Source organism: Myotis brandtii, unplaced genomic scaffold, assembly GCF_000412655.1.
Source record: "Myotis brandtii unplaced genomic scaffold, ASM41265v1 scaffold28, whole genome shotgun sequence".
Classification (NCBI taxonomy): Eukaryota; Metazoa; Chordata; class Mammalia; order Chiroptera; family Vespertilionidae; genus Myotis; species Myotis brandtii.
In genome coordinates this window covers 4,638,508-4,656,377 of record NW_005360676.1, presented here as the reverse complement: position 1 = coordinate 4,656,377, position 17,870 = coordinate 4,638,508, and the positions used below count along the sequence as shown (strand labels likewise).

Here is a 17,870-nt window from a genome sequence, read left to right as displayed (position 1 = left end):
GCCATCTTGGCTGACAGTTAATTTGTATAAGGATATGCTGATTAGCCAATGGGAAGGGTAGCGGTCGTACGCTAATTACCATGTTTCTCTTTTATTAGTGTAGATATATATATACACACTAGAGGCCCAGTGCACAAAATTTGTGCAAGTGTAGGGTCCCTAGGCCTGGCTGGCGATCAGGGCCGATCAGGTTCCCCACCTAGTGGCCTCCCTTTCTCCTCCTTCCCTCACTCCCTCAGAGCCCCACTGCCACCACTGGTTGCCCGCCATGTATTGTGCCGCCCCCTGGTGGTCACCGCATGTCATAGCGAGCGATTGAACTTTCTGTCTCCTGGTCAAACTCCCAAGGGAAAATTTGCATATTAGCCTTTTATTATATAGGATGTATTCCTTTTTTTTAAATAGCTGCATGGATATACATTTTGTCAATGTAGCATATATTATTATACCCACTTCTTCACTGATGGATGTTTTATTTCCAACCTTTTGCTATTATAAATAGTGTTGCAGTTAATACTCATATCCATGTCTTTTTGTATTTTTCCCAGTGTGTCTTTGGTATAGATTTTTAAAGGTGGGATTACTATATCAAAGTATAAATGCACATGTCATTTTGCTAGAGATTGCAAAATTCTTTTCCATTGAGGTTGTGCTGCCTAACACTTCCACCACTGATGTATTGAAATGCCTGATTCACCTCATTCTCATCAATAGAGTATGTTGTCAAACTTTTGGACTTCATGCCATTCCAGAATGAGAAAAGATATTTCATTTTTGAGCAAGATTGAACATGCTTCAATATTTTACAGGGCCAAATGCATTTCTTTTCCAGTATAATTTGTTTTCATATACCATGCCCTTTTTTTAAAAAATCCTCACCCTAGGGAGGGCTCTGGCCGGTTTGGCTCAGTTGGTTAGTACATCCTCCCATACACAGGAAGGTTGTGGGTTGATTTTTTGGTCAGGGCATATGCCTGAGTTGAGTTTTCAACCTTCATCAGGGCGCTTACAGGAGATAACCGATAATGTATCTCTCACATCTCTCTCTTTCTCTCTCTCCCTCCCTAAAAAGTCAATAAAAAATAAAATAAATCCTCACCCGAGAATATGTTTTCATTGATTTTTAGAGAGAGAGAAACATCAATGTAAGAGAGAAACATCGATCAGTTGCCTCCTGTTCATGCTTCAACAAGGGATCGAACCCACAACCTTTTTGGTATACAGGACGATGCTCCTACAAACTGAGCTGTCACCTGACCAGAACCCATGCCTCCTTTTTTTAAATTAATTTCTTGTGGCCTGTAATACAAGTCACAAACATTTTTTTTATAGTTAGTGAAGTATCTTTCTTACTTTGTGGAACATTTGGAAATGCTTATTTATGTGAATTTTTCCATTTTTTATGTGATGCTTTATCTAAAATGCTGCTTTCCAAAAATTTAAATTCTCTTACTGTTGAAAATAGTTTTTTTCATTACTTTTTCTGGGTTTTCTGATATGTATAGTTATTTCATCTGTGAATAGATCTAATTTACGTCCTTTTTAATTCTTAAGCCTTACTTTCTGTTGTTTAATTACGCAGGATAATATTTTTAATATAATGTAAATAATATTGTAGATGGTGAACATCCTTGTCCTATTTTGAATTAACAGATATTTTCCTTTTTTTGAAGGCACTTACAATTCATGATGTAGAGAAATGCCAAGCATGGGATCTAGGAACCAATTTCTTTCTCTGTGAAGATGATGTTGTTAATATGAGAAACAGGTGAAGATAAGATATTTTGATGTATTATCATAGGAAATTTTTTTTAAATATATTTTTATTGATTCAAGAGGAAGAGAGAGGAGGGGAGGGATAGAAACATTAATGAGGAGAGAGAATCATTGATTGTCTGCCTCCTGCACACTCCCTACTGGGGATCATCGAGCCTGCAACTCAGGCACGTCCCCTTGACCAGAATCAAACCCAGGACCCTTTAGTCTGCAGGTCGACACTCTATTCACTGAGCCAAACCAGCTAGGGCAGGACATTATTTTTATTCTTGCAATTACTTAGAATATTATCTGTATCCAGAACACTAGTTCAGTCATAGTTGTTTAACTCATCACCATAAAGTTATACTACCATTAATAAATAAGTATTGACATATTTACTTAATTATATTTGGCAAATTTTTAAGATATTCACATTACTACCTAGGAATGTATTTCTTAAAGATTGTTAAAGGAAGTCTTTATTATTGCTGAATCATTAAAAGACTTAAGGAGTTTGGAGCTTGAAACTATAAGGGTACACTTTGAGATTGTGTCTTACTATGAAATGCAATAGTATGCTACATCTCAAGATTGTATAGTCATCTATAAATATAAATATGTCTCAGCTTTTTTTCTTCTACAGCTTATTAAATTTCTGTTGAAATTTTGTGACATTCAGATTCCTCTGATGTAAAAGTGTCCAAGTTTGAGATATTGAGTATATTGAATGAAAGAATACTAAAGGTCATTTCTTTTTCTTTTTTTTTTTTTTTTTAAGGGCTGAAGCTGTTCTTCAACATATTGCAGAACTAAATCCATATGTTCATGTTACATCATCTTCTCTTCCTTTAAATGAAACCACAGATCTCTCCTTCTTAGATAAATACCAGGTTGGTGCACCATTTAATATTGGAGGTTATTGACAAATTTCAAGGCAAATCATTAAGTATTAATGTGAAATAACTAATCTAACCTCTTCTATCAAGCAGAAAAAAAAATTTCAGGATAAAAGATTTCCTTTAGAAGAATATATTTCTAATGCTTCATTTTAGGCAAAGGGCCTAAAAACTTCTGACAAAGCAATTACATTAGTCAGCTATCTTCACAGTGTTGTGCATAAAAATCTACCCAAAACGCAGTGGTTTATAGCAACATGTGTTTTTTTCTTTCTTATGTGTTTGCATGTCAGTTGGAGTTCAGATATTCTAGATTGAACTTGAACTCCAGAGTCTGGGTTCTGCTCCATGTGCCTCTCTTCTGGGACCAGGAAGCTACCCAGGACATGGTCTCATTGCAATAGCAGAAATGCAAAGGGGCAAATCCAACCATCTAAGCATATGTCAAGCCTCTGTGTTACTTCCATTTAATAATATATTAGCCAAAGCAAGTCACACAGTCAAGCCCAAAGTAAAGGAATAGGAAAGTACACTCTTCTCTTCCTGAGGTCACGGGTTAAAGGTGATCTAATCCAGTTACAGAAATGTAAAACATGGGGATCTACTTCAGATAACCTTAAATAATAAAAATTCTAAACACTGTGGATGTTCTAAAAGTGACTAGATTCACCCTGGTTTTCCCTATGATCAGATTTTGGTGTTACCCATTGTCTAGGGAAAAAAAATACTCCTATGTTTCTCCTCTACTCTTCTTCAGGCACCGTGTGACCATATATGTGTCAGTTTTCTCCTCACAAGAAGCAATTCTCTAACTCTGGCTGAGAATTTTGTAGCATTGATGAAACAAGTTAAGATTCAATATATACTCGGTTAGAATATTTTTTAAATATGTTTTTATTGATTTTAGAGAGAGAGGAAGGCGAGAGAGAGAAAATCATCAATGATGAGAGAGAAACATCAGTCAGCTGCCTCCCACATGCCCCCTTCTGCAGATCGAGTCTGCAGCCTGGGCATGTGCCGTGACTGGAATTAAACTGGTGTCCTCTTGGTACATGGGATGATGCTCAACCAATTAAGCCACACCAGACGGGGTATACTTAGAATTGATTTTATCCTGTTTACAAGCTAAGTCAATGTGTTACTATTTGATGAACACTGGCAAGAATACATGAGATTCTTGGGTTACAGACTTAAGAACTTTACTATCCAGAGCATGGTAAGAAGTATGAGTATTGTATTTGCCTTGTTTCCTCTTGTCTTCCCCCAAATCCTAGTGAAGTGCAAGAGGGCACATGTAGTGGGTTCCTTTAGAAGAGAGGAACACTGAGCTTGGTCTTAATGTTTTACAGTAAGCAATAAACAAGTTTCCTTCTTTGTCCCAGAGGGAGACATTACCTCATTCCTCAAGTTGTATGTGACAAATACTATCCTGAGAAATGGCACAAGTAAAAAATGGTCAGAACCTTGCATTCATGGTATACCTAGTGAGACGTATAAAGTGAGAGACCCATGGAGAAATAATCTCCTTGTAGAAAGTATGCCACTAAATTAATACCTGGATATTTGTAGTAAAACTAAGTAAGATTAAGTCATGGAAACCAGCAACAAGGAAAGCTCTGAACTAAGAGTCTAGTTCTGCTAATGACTCTAAGAAAGTATTTGACCTTTATCAATTATGAGAAAATCTGATTATAAAATCGTCTCTACTTATCTCACAGGGTAATGATAAAAAATAAAGCATTGAAAATTAAATTTGATATTTATTACAGAACTTTGTGGTTTCACTAATGAAACTATTAAAGCAGAAGTAGTTATATTGTGAATCTGTTGAATCTCTGAAGTAAGAGAAAACTAAGCCAACTAATATATCTCTTTAAAAATGTCATTGTTAATCCTTTAGGCTAACTAAATACTTTAAATTCGTATTCTGGTGACTAGGTTTGTATTTTCATAGCAGTAACAGACAAAACAAAAGCTCTAATCATTTGGAGTGCATAAATACCACAGGAAATTACAGTTTGCTTCTAATTGTGAAGTCTATGATGGTAATTGAATTTAATGTGAGTAGGTTTTCCCTTGTTTATGTTGTTTTTGCTTTTATTATTCCACTAGCGACCCGGTGCACGAAATTCGTGCACAATGTTTTTGTGTGTGTGTGTGTGTGTGTGTGTGTGGGGAGGGGGGGGTCCCTCAGCCCAGCCTGCACCCTCTCCAATTAGGGACCCCTTGGGGGATGTCCGACTGCCAGTTTAGGCCCGATCCCTGTGGGCCTAAACCGGCAGTCGGACATCCCTCTCACAATCCTGGACTGCTGACTCCTAACCACTTGCCTGCCTGCCTATCTGATTGCCTTTAACCGCTTCTGCCTGCCAGCCTGATCGCCCCCTAACCGCTCCCCTGCCGGCCTGATTGACGCCTAACTGCTCCCCTGCCAGCCTGATCGCCCACAACTACCCTCCCCTGCTGGCCTGATCGCCCACAACTGCCCCCCTCTGCTGTGACCTGCCTCCTCCTCTGGGACCCACCACCTCCGTGCGAGGCGGTGGAGGCACCGAGACTGGCCTCTTCAGTGCTGCGCAGAGCCACGAGACCCCCAGGCCTCACTGCGTGAAGCGGCCACCAGGCCCCACCTCCCCTGTGTGTGCGGCCATCTTATGATGATGTGAGAGCGTGACACCACCTAGGCTATTATTAGCATAGATACCTCTGAGGATATTAACTTTTGGTTGGAATCCTATTGTATTTTGAGTATAAAATTGAAATGCTTCTGATTTAGAAGTTGTACATTACCAAAATAATTATGTATTCTTTAGTTTTTAGTCTTTATTTTTTTTTCTCAACAGTGTGTAGTATTGACTGAGGTCAGACTTCCATTGCAGAAGAAAATCAATGAGTTTTGCCGTTCTCAGTGCCCTCCAATTAAGGTAATAGTATCACTTAATAATGACAGGTAGTTAACCAAAGGAAGGACACTTGCACTATTAAAATTTTTAGCTTTTCATTGGATTATATAAAAGCTCTTTTTATATGAGGACAATCACAGTAATATTTTTCTCTTTAAATTTGGTATCATATTTATTTCATATTTTTAAAACTAAGATCTGAATTTGGTTTATAGACAGATTACCAAAACTAAGAAAGAATAAAGACTAGAAATAGAAAGGATGATAAATATTGAATTCGTCATCTAACTTTAATATGGTATGGTGATATACAAAGGATGATAAATATTGAATTCGTCATCTAACTTTAGTATGGTATGGTGATGATACTTTGGTTCTTTTAACAAATTCACTAAACATATACAGTTCTAGACACTAGGAATACATTAGTGAATAGGACATACAAATTTTTCTACTTATGAAAATAAACAAGTCCTTCAGGTCCTATGAAGAAAAGAGCTAGGTAAAGAATAGAGTATAACATCCTCATGATGTTAGGATGGGGGCCAGTGCTGGTTCTCTTAGACCAGTGGTTCTCAACCTTCTGGCCCTTTAAATACAGTTCCTCATGTTGTGACCCAACCATAAAATTATTTTCGTTGCTACTTCATAACTGTAATGTTGCTACTGTTATGAATCGTAATGTAAATATCTGATATGCAGGATGGTCTTAGGCAACCCCTGTGAAAAGGTCGTTCGACCACCAAAGGGGTCGCGACCCACAGGTTGAGAACCGCTGTCTTAGACTGAATGTCAGGGAACATCTTCTCTGAGAGGATATTTGAATAGAGCCCTGAATGATGAGAAAGAGCCAGCTAAGTACACTTCTGAGGAAGAGCATTCAAAGCAATGAGAAGTGCAAGTATAAAGACTTGCGAGTATAAAACTTCACTTGGTATGTTTGAAAAGCAGAAGGAAGCAAGCAGGATCAGAATGGAAGTTTGGTTAAAGAGAGAGCAGTAGGAGTAAAAGATGCTGGAGGATTAGGTTGGAGAAGTAGTTAGAAGACCATTTTCTTATAGATCAGAGTTAAGAATGTCTGAGTTTTAAGACTCAGTTTTGATTTAATTTACATTTTTAAAAGATCATTCTGATTGTGCTGAGTGGAGAGAAGACTCTAGCAGTAGTTTTTAAAAGTGTGGTCCAAGGACACAGACCCTTTCATAAAATTTCATATTACTAAAATGTTATTTGCATTTTTCACTCTGGTTCTCTTAGGTGGCACAGTCTTTGATGTGTAGTGATACAATGGCTCTGACAGCTAATATAGTGTGTGTGTGTGTTTGTGTGTGTGTGTGTGTGTGTATTCTTGGGTTTTAAATGTTTCTCAGTTTTAATATCTAACACATTGGATATCAGTAGGTATAACTGGCATAAATAAAAGCTCTTTGGGCCCTCAATAATTTTTAGGAACATGAAGGGGTCATGAAACCAAAAAGAGCACTATTGAATAATGAATAGCATAGAGCCAGGTAGGCCAGTTAGGGGCTAATGCAGTAATCCAGGTGAGAGATATTGGTGCCTTATTCAAGAGAGGAGCAAATATGGATTGTGAGTCATTGAACTTGTTTTAAAAAAAAAAGAAAGAAAAAGAAAAGGCTAGCAGAACTTGAGAGTTGGATCAATGTGAGTTGTGAAGGTAAGAATGATCAAGAATAACTCCTAGCTTTTGGTCCAGATTAATTAGGTAAGTAGTAGTGACACTGGGAATATTGGAAAGAGATTTAGATGAGAAAATGCAAAATTCTTTCTCTGCAATTGAATACATATTGCTACTTCCACCTCCTTAGTGAGACATTTGTTTCTTTGGAAAAAGCTATTCGTCCTGTTTAAAATGGCCACCAAACCATCATTGTACTATATAAAATGGGTGTACTTTCAGATTGTGGTATTACATAGCATTTTTACACTTTGCAGAACATTTGTGCTATGGTTTACAATTTAAATTAAACAGATGAGTATGACATGGAATGGTCAGTAAATATATAGTAGGTCACATAAGTTTTACAAAATAATAACAGTAGTTTATAAACTTAAATCCTTGTTTATGTAGTTGATACATATATTCACATTTTAAAAGTTGTTTTGAAAAGGAAAAAATTGTCCTCAAGTCTGAGCTTTTAAACTTAAATATATAAAAGTTTTACTCAATGTTATATCTCATAAAAATGGCTATATGTACTATTTTGACAGTAAAGGTAGTACATGATCAAGTAAGAGAGAGTATCAATAACTCTAAAAATAACTGAACACGCAAACAGTTTCTGTACAGATTTGAAATAGTGGAGAGTGTAGTATAATAAAAATCACTTTAATGCATTTATGATTCCGTTGAAGAATCTCATTTTTACCTTTCATCAGTTCCTCAGCCCTTTTTCTGTTGACTCCACTCAGCTTTTAGCTCTGTTCTGTTTTCTATTAACTACTGCTTTTGGTGAATGGACACACCATTCTTTTCTAAAATGAAAAGTAAAAATTCACTGCGAGACCATGAAATCAAGATAATCTGCTTCTTACATACTGTACTTGACTTTAGGGCAAGGTAGGAATTTGTGTTATCTAAAAATCATAGAATGTATAATGATGATGTGCAGATGTTGCTTCTAATTTTATAACATTAGATATCAAGTCCCAAATACCAAAATCCTTGATTCCTGAACCAATTTACAGGAAAATAATTTATTCTACTCATGTTTTACTTTATATCCCAAACGATATACTTAATTGTAAGTGAAATTGTCATAAAAGAGCCTAAGATAGTTGAGCTGTTTTTTTTTTTTATATAAATAGATAAGCTTGAACTTTTTTTTATTATTTTACAGTTCATTAGTGCAGATATACATGGAATTTGGTCACAGTTGTTTTGTGATTTTGGTGATGAATTTGAAGTTTTAGATACAACAGGAGAAGAACCAAAAGAAATCCTCATTTCAAATATCACGCAAGTATGATTGTATATGTATATTGTATACATATATATAGGATTAATTTTTTAAGTTGATGTGAATATTATTTTTTAAAGGTGGTATTAGCAAAATATTGTAATATGCAATATTTTTTAGTTGTTTTACAAGATTTTAAGGTAATTCTTGAGAGATATTTTGTTAATTTCTTTATTGTATTATATTTAAAGCTAAATTTAAGTTAGACTATTAAAAGAGTACTCCTGCCTGGCCGATGTGACTCAGTGGTTGAGTATGGACCTATGAACCAGCAGGTCATGGTTCTCTTCCCAGTCAAGCCATATGCCTGGTTTGCAGACTCAGCTCAATCCCCAGTAGGGGGCATGCAGGAGGCAGCCGATCAATGATTCTCATCATTGATGTTTCTATCTCTCTCTCTCTGAAATCAATAATAATACATCTTTTTTAAAAAGAGTATTCCTGATTCCTTCTAACATTATGTAACAACTAGAGGCCCAATACACGAAAATTCGTGAAAGAGTAGGCCTTCCTTCCCCTGGCACCAGCTTCCCTTTGGCACCTGGGACCTGGGCTGCTTCCCTCCTCTGGCTGCCCGCACGCACTTGGAACCCAGGCTGGCTTCCTTCCGGCCCTGGCTTCGTCAGGAATAATGTCCAGAATGACGTCCAAAAGACGTCCGGTCTAATGAACATATTACCCTTCTATTATTATAGGTTGGTAGACCAATATTTGCTTATGTCATATATTTTCTTTTAATCTTCATTTGAGGATATGTTTTTATTGATTTTTAGAAAGAGAGGAAGGGAGAGAGACAAACAACGATGTGAGAGAGAAACATCACTCAGTTGCCTCCCATATGCACCCAACCAGGGATCAAACTCGAAACCTAGGTATATGCCCTGACCCAGAATCGAACCTGTAACCTTTTGGTGTACAGGATGACACTCCAACCAACTGAGCAACCTGGCCTGGGCACAAATGTCATAAATTTTAATTTTGTTCTATGTCATGTTCTTATGGGACATGAACTGTGATTCAGTGTTTGCTGAATTGTTCATTGTGTCAGATCATAGATGTAACTTTGATATGAGTCACCTGGCCCAACACAGTGACTCTAGAGAGATGCACACTTAAGTTATCATAGACAAAAGCTGTTATATTTCTAAAACATTTGGAGGAAGAAAAAAGTTTTAAGAATTAACTAATCTTCAAATCAAAAGGTATTTGATCAGCTTAATTTTTTTATTCCCTATAAAGGAAAAAATCATTATGATTCATTTTTACTCTTTCTTTTTAGCCTAAATCATTAACTTCATTTGCACTTTTTATAATCAGTTTACATTAAAAGCTCCAAAGAAGTCAACATAAGTGAATGATAATGTACTTTTGATAGTACATTATCTTTATGCTTTATTTTTTAACCCAATGTAATGTTGCCTTTTTTTTTAAGAAAAATTTATTGAAAAATTCTGTGCATCTCTCTATTAGCAGAATGGTTTATTATTTATCCTTTTATCTTCTATAGTTGTTTTTGGTTTGTCCCTGAGAATATCATATATTTAGAATAAGCTCCAAGGGAGATTATGGATTCTTGTATTGCATTGGTCTTTTCTTTTATTGAATAAAGCAGGAAATATGAAGTTATCCATAAAGAATTAGAAAATATCATACATGTGCCCATTTAAATTATCTGCAAGAAATTGTTTCTCCTTAATAAATTCCATGAGATACTAGCAAACCCATATCACATTACATGTCTGTGATCATAATTTTTAGAAAATACACTATTATGAAAGAGAGAATGATAATTTCATTAGATTTCATATAGATTATTATCACTTTAGTCAAGTAGTGTACAGGATTATGTGCAATTAGAAACTGTCTGGGCCTTTCACCTGTCTCATCCATCCTCTTTGGTGAAATAAGCTAATTCATTTTTGTTTTTATCCTGAGAAGCTGGCTGGGCTACATGTATTTCTTTGCTTTAAATGTTGCAACTCTTACTGGAATCTCTATTTCCCCCATGCATAAAAATTATATTTTAAGCATTTAAAATAAAATAAATTGATCATTATTTTGTTACACTTATTTAAAGAGAAGAATGGCTTGGAATTTGGGAGGGGGTGAGAATTTTATAATTACATGATATTTTTTTGTGTGGGATTGGGAATTTGTAGGAAAAAAGTAATACTTGAACTTGTTTGTTAGTAGATTACTCTTATTTTTAGGCTAATCCTGGCATTGTCACCTGCCTTGAAAATCATCCTCACAAACTTGAGACAGGACAATTTCTAACATTTCGAGAAATTAATGGAATGACAGGCTTAAATGGATCTACACAACAAATAACTGGTAAGTTGATGTGTTTTATTAATTCATTTATAATTACTCATTATTCTGCACATTTATAAGTCTTTATAAGTTTAGCAAGAAAACCTACCCAGTTTTGGTGCTACAATAGTACAGACAAGGTGTCTTGATTCAAATTTGTTGATTGGATTGACTTAGGAAGGTGGTGAAAAGATTATTGTATTCAGAGACAGAGGCATTCAAGGAACTAAAAGATGTGCTATGGCAGGGCTGGCAGTGGGAGTTGAGATAGCAAGAGTCCTAAGACATTTCAGAGGAAACTTTATATGTTATATATCTCATTAGGTGAACAGCATTTGCAACATATTTATTCACTTATCTATATAGATAGATAGATATATATACTTAAATAGAGTTTAAAATGAGTACTATTTCAAGCCTCCTCCTTGCTCCAGAGGTAACTAAGTAGCTAAGTTTAATGTTTATTCTGCTAGTCTTTTCTCTCTACTTAATCTGTATGACTTATGGGGAGAAAGAACTTACTGTTTATTTCATTTAATTTTTTTAATAAGGAAATTGTTCAAACACAATAAAGGTAAGATTTTACAGTGAAAACTTTCCTGCCTACCTGCGGTTCCCACTCAATTCTCATCCATTCACTGGTTCTTAGTTTATTATGTGTCCTTCCTGGCTTTCCTTACATTTTTTTTACATACAGTGTATCATATTATACATCTACCCTTTGCCTTTTCACTAAACCAAATAGCTACATGATCTTTTCACATTAATAATTGCACAACATTCTTTTTGTTTTTCCTTTAAGTTTTCTTTATGGCTGCATATTATTTCATATTACTTAATGAATTGTATCACAGTATAATTTAAATTTGCATTTTACACATTATGAATGAGATAAGTGTATTTTCTTAAGTTTTAGGGCTATTAGTTCTTTAATGTGAATCATCTATCATTTGCCCTTTTTCCTGTTGAGTTGTTGATTATTTAAGCATTCCTTGGAATTCCTAAAATATAAGGCATATCTGTCGGTGTTTTTTATATAAATTGCAATTTTTTTTCTAGTTTGGCATTTGACTTTGCTTATGATTTGTTTTTACTATGTGTATATATCAAATTTAAAAAGTTTTCTTTTATGATTTTTATTTTATTAGAAAAGCCTTCCTCACTGCAAAGTTTTGAAGAAATTTTTCTCCCATTCTTCTGTCTTAATATACTTTTCTCATCTTCAACATTTAAAACATTCATCCATTTGGAATAGATTTTTTGCCAGATGGCATTTTTCCCGAAAGTTTTATTGAATAATCTTATTGTTTCCTCACTGGTTTGAGGTGCCATTTCCTTAATTGTATCCCTTGTGAGCCTATTTCTGAGTTCTCTAATATATTGTTTGTTTGCCTGTCTATTCATGAGCCAGTACCATGCTATATTAATTGTTATTAATTATGTGTAATTAGTACCAACATTATTAGTTATTGAGGCTTTATAAAATATTTAAATATCTAATAAGCACCTGTCATTAATTTTTTTCCCTTTGAGTTTTCTTGGCTATTTTTAAGTACTTAAATCCACATTGGAAAAATAGTTTCTCTAGCTCTCCACACTTCTTCCTACCTCTATACCCTCCCGCCCCCCCCAAAAAAAGATTTATATTGGGATCTTCTTAATTTTTAAATTATGGGAAATTAACATCTTGATAAACCTTCAAATTCAAATTTATATCAATAAATAATGGTTTCCTTTTTTTTCTTTTAGTGGTATCACCATTTTCTTTTAGCATTGGTGATACTACAGGACTGGAACCTTATTTACATGGAGGCATAGCTGTCCAAGTTAAGACTCCTAAAACATTTTACTTTGTAAGTATTTCTTTTTCTGCTTAAAAAAAAAATTATTTCTCTACAGAAGAAGAATGGCAGAAGAGAAAAAAAGTAATAAAATAAATAGTCAGTTAACCAAACACTTAATTTAAAGCCTGAACAGATTTTATTCTTTTAATTTGCACCCACTTTGAGGAAAATGGTATCAATCTAAGGAAATAAGCTGGTATCAACAAAATATGAACAGCTAGAATACCATATGCATATAATTGAGGTAAAAAATTACATTAAAGGAATTATACCTTTGTGAATCATCAGAGTCAATCATACATCTTACAATTACTTCCTAAAACAAAAGATGAAACAGTGTATATTTTATTATTCACTTACATTTTTAAAGTAAATGGAATATTTTTTAAATGTTTACATTTTTTAAATTTCAAGAAACAGTGTAAATGTTGGAAAAATAAAGTAATTCCTATCATATGGCATTGAAAAGGAAAATCTAAGTATCTGAATAGAGAAAATGCAAAGGCTACTTGTATCAAGGAACTCAGGAGTCTCTTGCCACTTAAATCTTTAGCCCACTTCTCAGTATAAGCTAATACATTCTGTTTTTTCTTACAAGTTCTCGTGGTTTTAATGAGATTGCCTTTTCTTTTTCAGAATTATTACTAACTATAGTCCTCTACGAGGCTTTGTTTAAGCCAAAGTTAGAACAGATTAAAATAACCACTGATAGTCAAATCTGCCCCTGCCTTACTTCCTCTTGCCCCTGTCCCTAATTTTTACATTGATAATTTATGCTTCAAGTAAATTTCAGATTGTGTAGGTGGTTGGGGGAATTGTTTTTTGTTTGTTTGTTTGTTTGATTGGTTATTTGGTGTTTTGGTCTTTGTAATTTTGAGTTTTCTAGTCTTGTCAGTCATAACAAGTCTTGATAACTTGATAACAGAAAAATATGGTAGCTTTTCAGTTAAAACAATAATTTTTTTTTCAATTACATACAGATGTTTTTGCCATTTCTTCCCAAATTTATTATGTGGGTCAGGTTGCCTGATTGCATTTAACATTTTTTAAAAAAATGTGGTAATAAGACAGGGGGTAACAGGAAAATTAGGAGCTATTTTATATTTCAGCTAAAACTTAGTAGCCCAGGCTTCTGGTCAAGATGGCATTGACAGTATTCCAGTGGGAAGTGGACTTTTAGTATCAAATCATTCTGAGTCCTATTTAATTTATTTGGACCTAGTAGCTCAATCAGTGTTGGCTCAGTGGATTAGTGAATAAGTTATTCTTAATACTACTTTAAAAAAAAAAAACTTCAGTAGCCCAACGTTATTTCAGATTTTTTGGAAAGTTCCGTTACTTTTAGTACTCTGTGTATTTTGTCAAGTAATCACTCACTTGCAACAGAGTAATTGTTTTGTTTTGTTTCTATTAGGAGTCATTGGAGAAGCAGATAAAACACCCAAAGTGCCTTATTGCAGATTTTAGCAAACCTGAGGTAAATAAACATTTAGGAGATTTTAAGAGAGGCGGCAGAATGGGGGATTGGGATTGGTAAGAGGTTATAAAGTTAAAATGGAGTAACCATGTATATACCTTTCTGTAAGATTTTCTTGATAAAGGTTGTTTCACATATATAAAGTTGACTTCCAGTGATTAAAAACAAATTTATATCATGGAAAAATGTTAAAATAATAGGAAAAAGTTTTATAATGATATGTTATCTTTGATAGTTAAAAGACAGTTTTTAGTAATTTATGCAAGGTAATCTTATTAAAAGATTTTCTCAACCATGTAGAGTTCATATAATAGCTCTTTTCTCAAAAAGCCTTGGAAGCATTTATTTTTTAAAAAATCAAAGGATATAATTTTGTAGCAGTGAATGTATTTGTGATAAGAAAAGAATTATATTGACAGATTCCAAATTTGTAAATGTTGATAAGGAAAAAAGAAGAAAGTGATCTTATACAAATATTTTGATGCATTTGTTTAGTTGATATTACTCTAAGTTTCATATAGATAACTTAGTAAAAACTGGTCATACCACCTGGGATTGAGACTTAAATCTGTTGTTTACTAGTAATATTACTTTATTGCCTTGAAGTCAAGTCATTTGACTTCTCGAAGATTCAGCTCCCTCCTCTGTTAATAATAATATTGAGCTAATTAATTTATTATAATGATTAAATTAAATAATGTTTTAAAAGCGTTAGCACAGTGCCTGGCACATATTACATTGACCTCTTTTTAATGTTCTAATTAGGCACCTTTAGAGATTCACACAGCTATGCTTGCCTTGGACCAATTTCAGGAAAACTACGGTCGCAAGACAAATATTGGGTAACATTCTTTGTTTGAAATAACTTTTTCCTTTTTTCTTTGTTATAAAACAGTATTTCAGTTTATGAAAACATATTTGATGTTATAATTATAGTTAAATTCAAGTGTACTATTTAAAATGCATGCATGTGCATGAATTTAGTACCCAAACCAAAAATGATACAGTGTGCAATTTGTATTTACTGTTGAAAAAGACACATTATTTTTACATAATTATTTAAAAGTAAATGGAAGCATGTGTAACATTGTTAGTTGGAAAAAATGAAATTTATCCTTAAATATTATGAACATTATTAGATGACACTTAAATAAATGTTCTAATATAATACTGACAAAAAACAGTATTTCAGAAATTATAGTTTAAAACATTTAAAAAGTAATTAAGCATCTTAAAATTGCAACACCAGTAGGTACCCCAAACTATATAAACATTTTTTATGACTTCCTGGTCTTCCTAGTGAGAGTAGAGAGATTAATTTATAAAATTGGAATTACATTAAGTAAGACTTTTCCCATTTTTAATTCTTCAAAAGCTACAACTTTTTAAAATGAAAAATATGATATTAATTCAGTTATGAAATCCATTACATAATTTTTCTCTTTCTAGCCTATTAAGTTAGAAGTATTGTTCTTAGGTGAGCATGATTTTAAGTAATGTATTTGTGAGCCAGTGTTCAAGTCAGTAAAGCACTTGTGCTTCTACCTGTTAGTAAAATTCCACATTTTTCTACATATATCTTAGATTTGAATATGATCTATTGTTTATTGCATTTGAGAAAACTGAATTTGAGGTGCTTTGTTTTGAATCCTAGATGCAAAAATGATTTAGAAGAGCTGTTGAAACTAGCAACATCTATAAGGGAAACCTTGGAAGAGAAGGTCAGTATTGAAAGTTACAGCTATCAAAGTGTAACATATAAATGTTCTGTATAATAATTTTCTCTTAACCTTCAAATCCAAGCTTTGCTACTTATTGATTCTGACAGGCGACAAGTTAATTGGCTGCATTCTGTTTTAATTTATAAATTTATAAAATGTTAACATGCCTCAGAGAGTTCTTGTGTATACTAGATAATTTAATCTTTTAAGGTACTTAGAACAGTATGTGGCATATAGTAATTCGAATTTGTCACTGCTCTCTATTTTTAGTATTACTATTTTCTCTTCTGATTTACTTGGTTTGTTAACTCAAAATATATGTAAACTGCTATATAAACTCATTAGCTTTCCTATATATAAATTGTCTCTCTTATAAGTTATATATTCATATCTCTTAATTGCATTTTGCATATCATGTGTGGACATATCACCTGGAAAATGGGTTTTTTCATGTTACGGTGCCAGTGCCTGCTGGCCAACAGTTTCATTGTAGCAGATATAAATGTAGCAATGTTTGTGCAGTTATTTGAAAATTATGTTGTTTATGTTGTTACTTTATAAAAATGAAGGAGAAATGAAAGTCTTAACATTAGTAAGAATAATATCTCATATTTTATGTAATTAAAAGAAAGAAGAAGAAAATAAGTGTACTGAAAACAGTGAATCACTAGTCATAAATGAAAGCCCTTTTATTGCATGTAGAGTGGTTAGAAAAATGTCTGAGAGGTTAAGAACCTTATGATTTCACTCATGTAGAATATCGAACAAAAAAACAAATGAATAAACAAAAACAGACTCTTAGATATACTTTTTATCTACCACTTAGAGCACAAACTGATAGCTAGCTCCTCATCGTTTATATGGGTCATTTTATTTTCATTTATCTTTTTTCAAGGTTTTTCCATAGTTTTCATTAAAACTTTTTTTTACAAATTCTGGTTCTTTCTAAATATTGACAGACATCACAGAACTGTTATTTAACAAAACCTATAGATGTTAGATATTTCATTTAATTCTAAATGGTGTGTTTGTGTCACAAAAAGAGTAAAAAAGCAAAAATGGCAGGTACTGATAAAGAGAAATATGTACTGCTTGGGAAACTAACATTCAACTGGGTCTTTTATTGTAAGATTAGAACTTTTTTAGGACTTAAAAACTGTTTTAATGTTTTCATTGATTTTTAGAGAGAGAGGAAAGGAGAGGGAAAGATAGAAACATCTTTGAAAAACAGCCATTCTGCTGCCTCTTGCACACCCCTTATTGGGGGTCAGGCCTGCAACCTGGTCATGTGACTGACTCAGAATCATATTGGTAACCTTTTGTTGCATGGGATGACACTTAATCCACTGAGCCACAGAGGCTGGGCAGGCCTTTAAAACTATTTAGTTAGAGAAACTGGCTTTTTTTGAAGTTTAGCTATAAAAAATTCTCACATTAAGTCATTGAAATTTTGAGTGTACTATGTGAATACTGATAATACTATTGTCTTTCCTGGCTTATGTTTCAGCCTGAAGTAAATGCTGACGTTGTGCGTTGGCTCTCTTGGACTGCTCAAGGCTTTTTACCCCCACTTGCTGCAGCAGTAGGAGGTGTTGCCAGCCAAGAAGTATTGAAAGCTGTGACAGGAAAGTTTTCTCCTTTGTGCCAGTGGGTTAGTTCTGTATTTTAGTATTGTTTTATATGTAAGGTTGAATTATCTATCTATACAATGAATGTCTGTTAGGAATTTTAGTATTAATCTACACTAATAAAAGAGAAACATGGTAATTGGCGTACGACCGCTACCCTTCCCATTGGCTAATCAGGGAGATATGCAAATTAACTGACAGCCAAGATGGCGGCCGGCAGCCAGGCAGCTTGAAACTAACATGAGGCTTGCTTCCTTCAGTGACGGAGGAAACCAACGTTCCCCGCCTGCCTTGCAGGCCTCTGAGCCTGCAGTTTGAACATTGTAACAAACATAGAAGCTAAAAAAAA

At 33.9% G+C, this 17,870-nt stretch overlaps 1 protein-coding gene and 1 pseudogene across 1 annotated transcript in view; both read left to right on the top strand.

The window, feature by feature from the left end:
* Positions 1–17,870, top strand: part of UBA6 (ubiquitin-like modifier activating enzyme 6) — an 81,942-nt gene that overhangs the window by 17,250 nt on the left and 46,822 nt on the right. Inside the window, exons 6-15 of the mRNA XM_005868890.2 lie at positions 1,674–1,768; positions 2,537–2,648; positions 5,498–5,578; positions 8,419–8,541; positions 10,749–10,872; positions 12,601–12,704; positions 14,110–14,172; positions 14,938–15,014; positions 15,827–15,893; positions 17,401–17,544. Of these exons, the coding sequence (XP_005868952.2) occupies positions 1,674–1,768; positions 2,537–2,648; positions 5,498–5,578; positions 8,419–8,541; positions 10,749–10,872; positions 12,601–12,704; positions 14,110–14,172; positions 14,938–15,014; positions 15,827–15,893; positions 17,401–17,544 (990 nt within the window). The remainder of the gene's footprint in view (positions 1–1,673; positions 1,769–2,536; positions 2,649–5,497; positions 5,579–8,418; positions 8,542–10,748; positions 10,873–12,600; positions 12,705–14,109; positions 14,173–14,937; positions 15,015–15,826; positions 15,894–17,400; positions 17,545–17,870) is intronic.
* LOC102259121 overlaps positions 7,087–17,870 on the top strand; it is a 15,707-nt pseudogene continuing 4,923 nt past the window's right edge.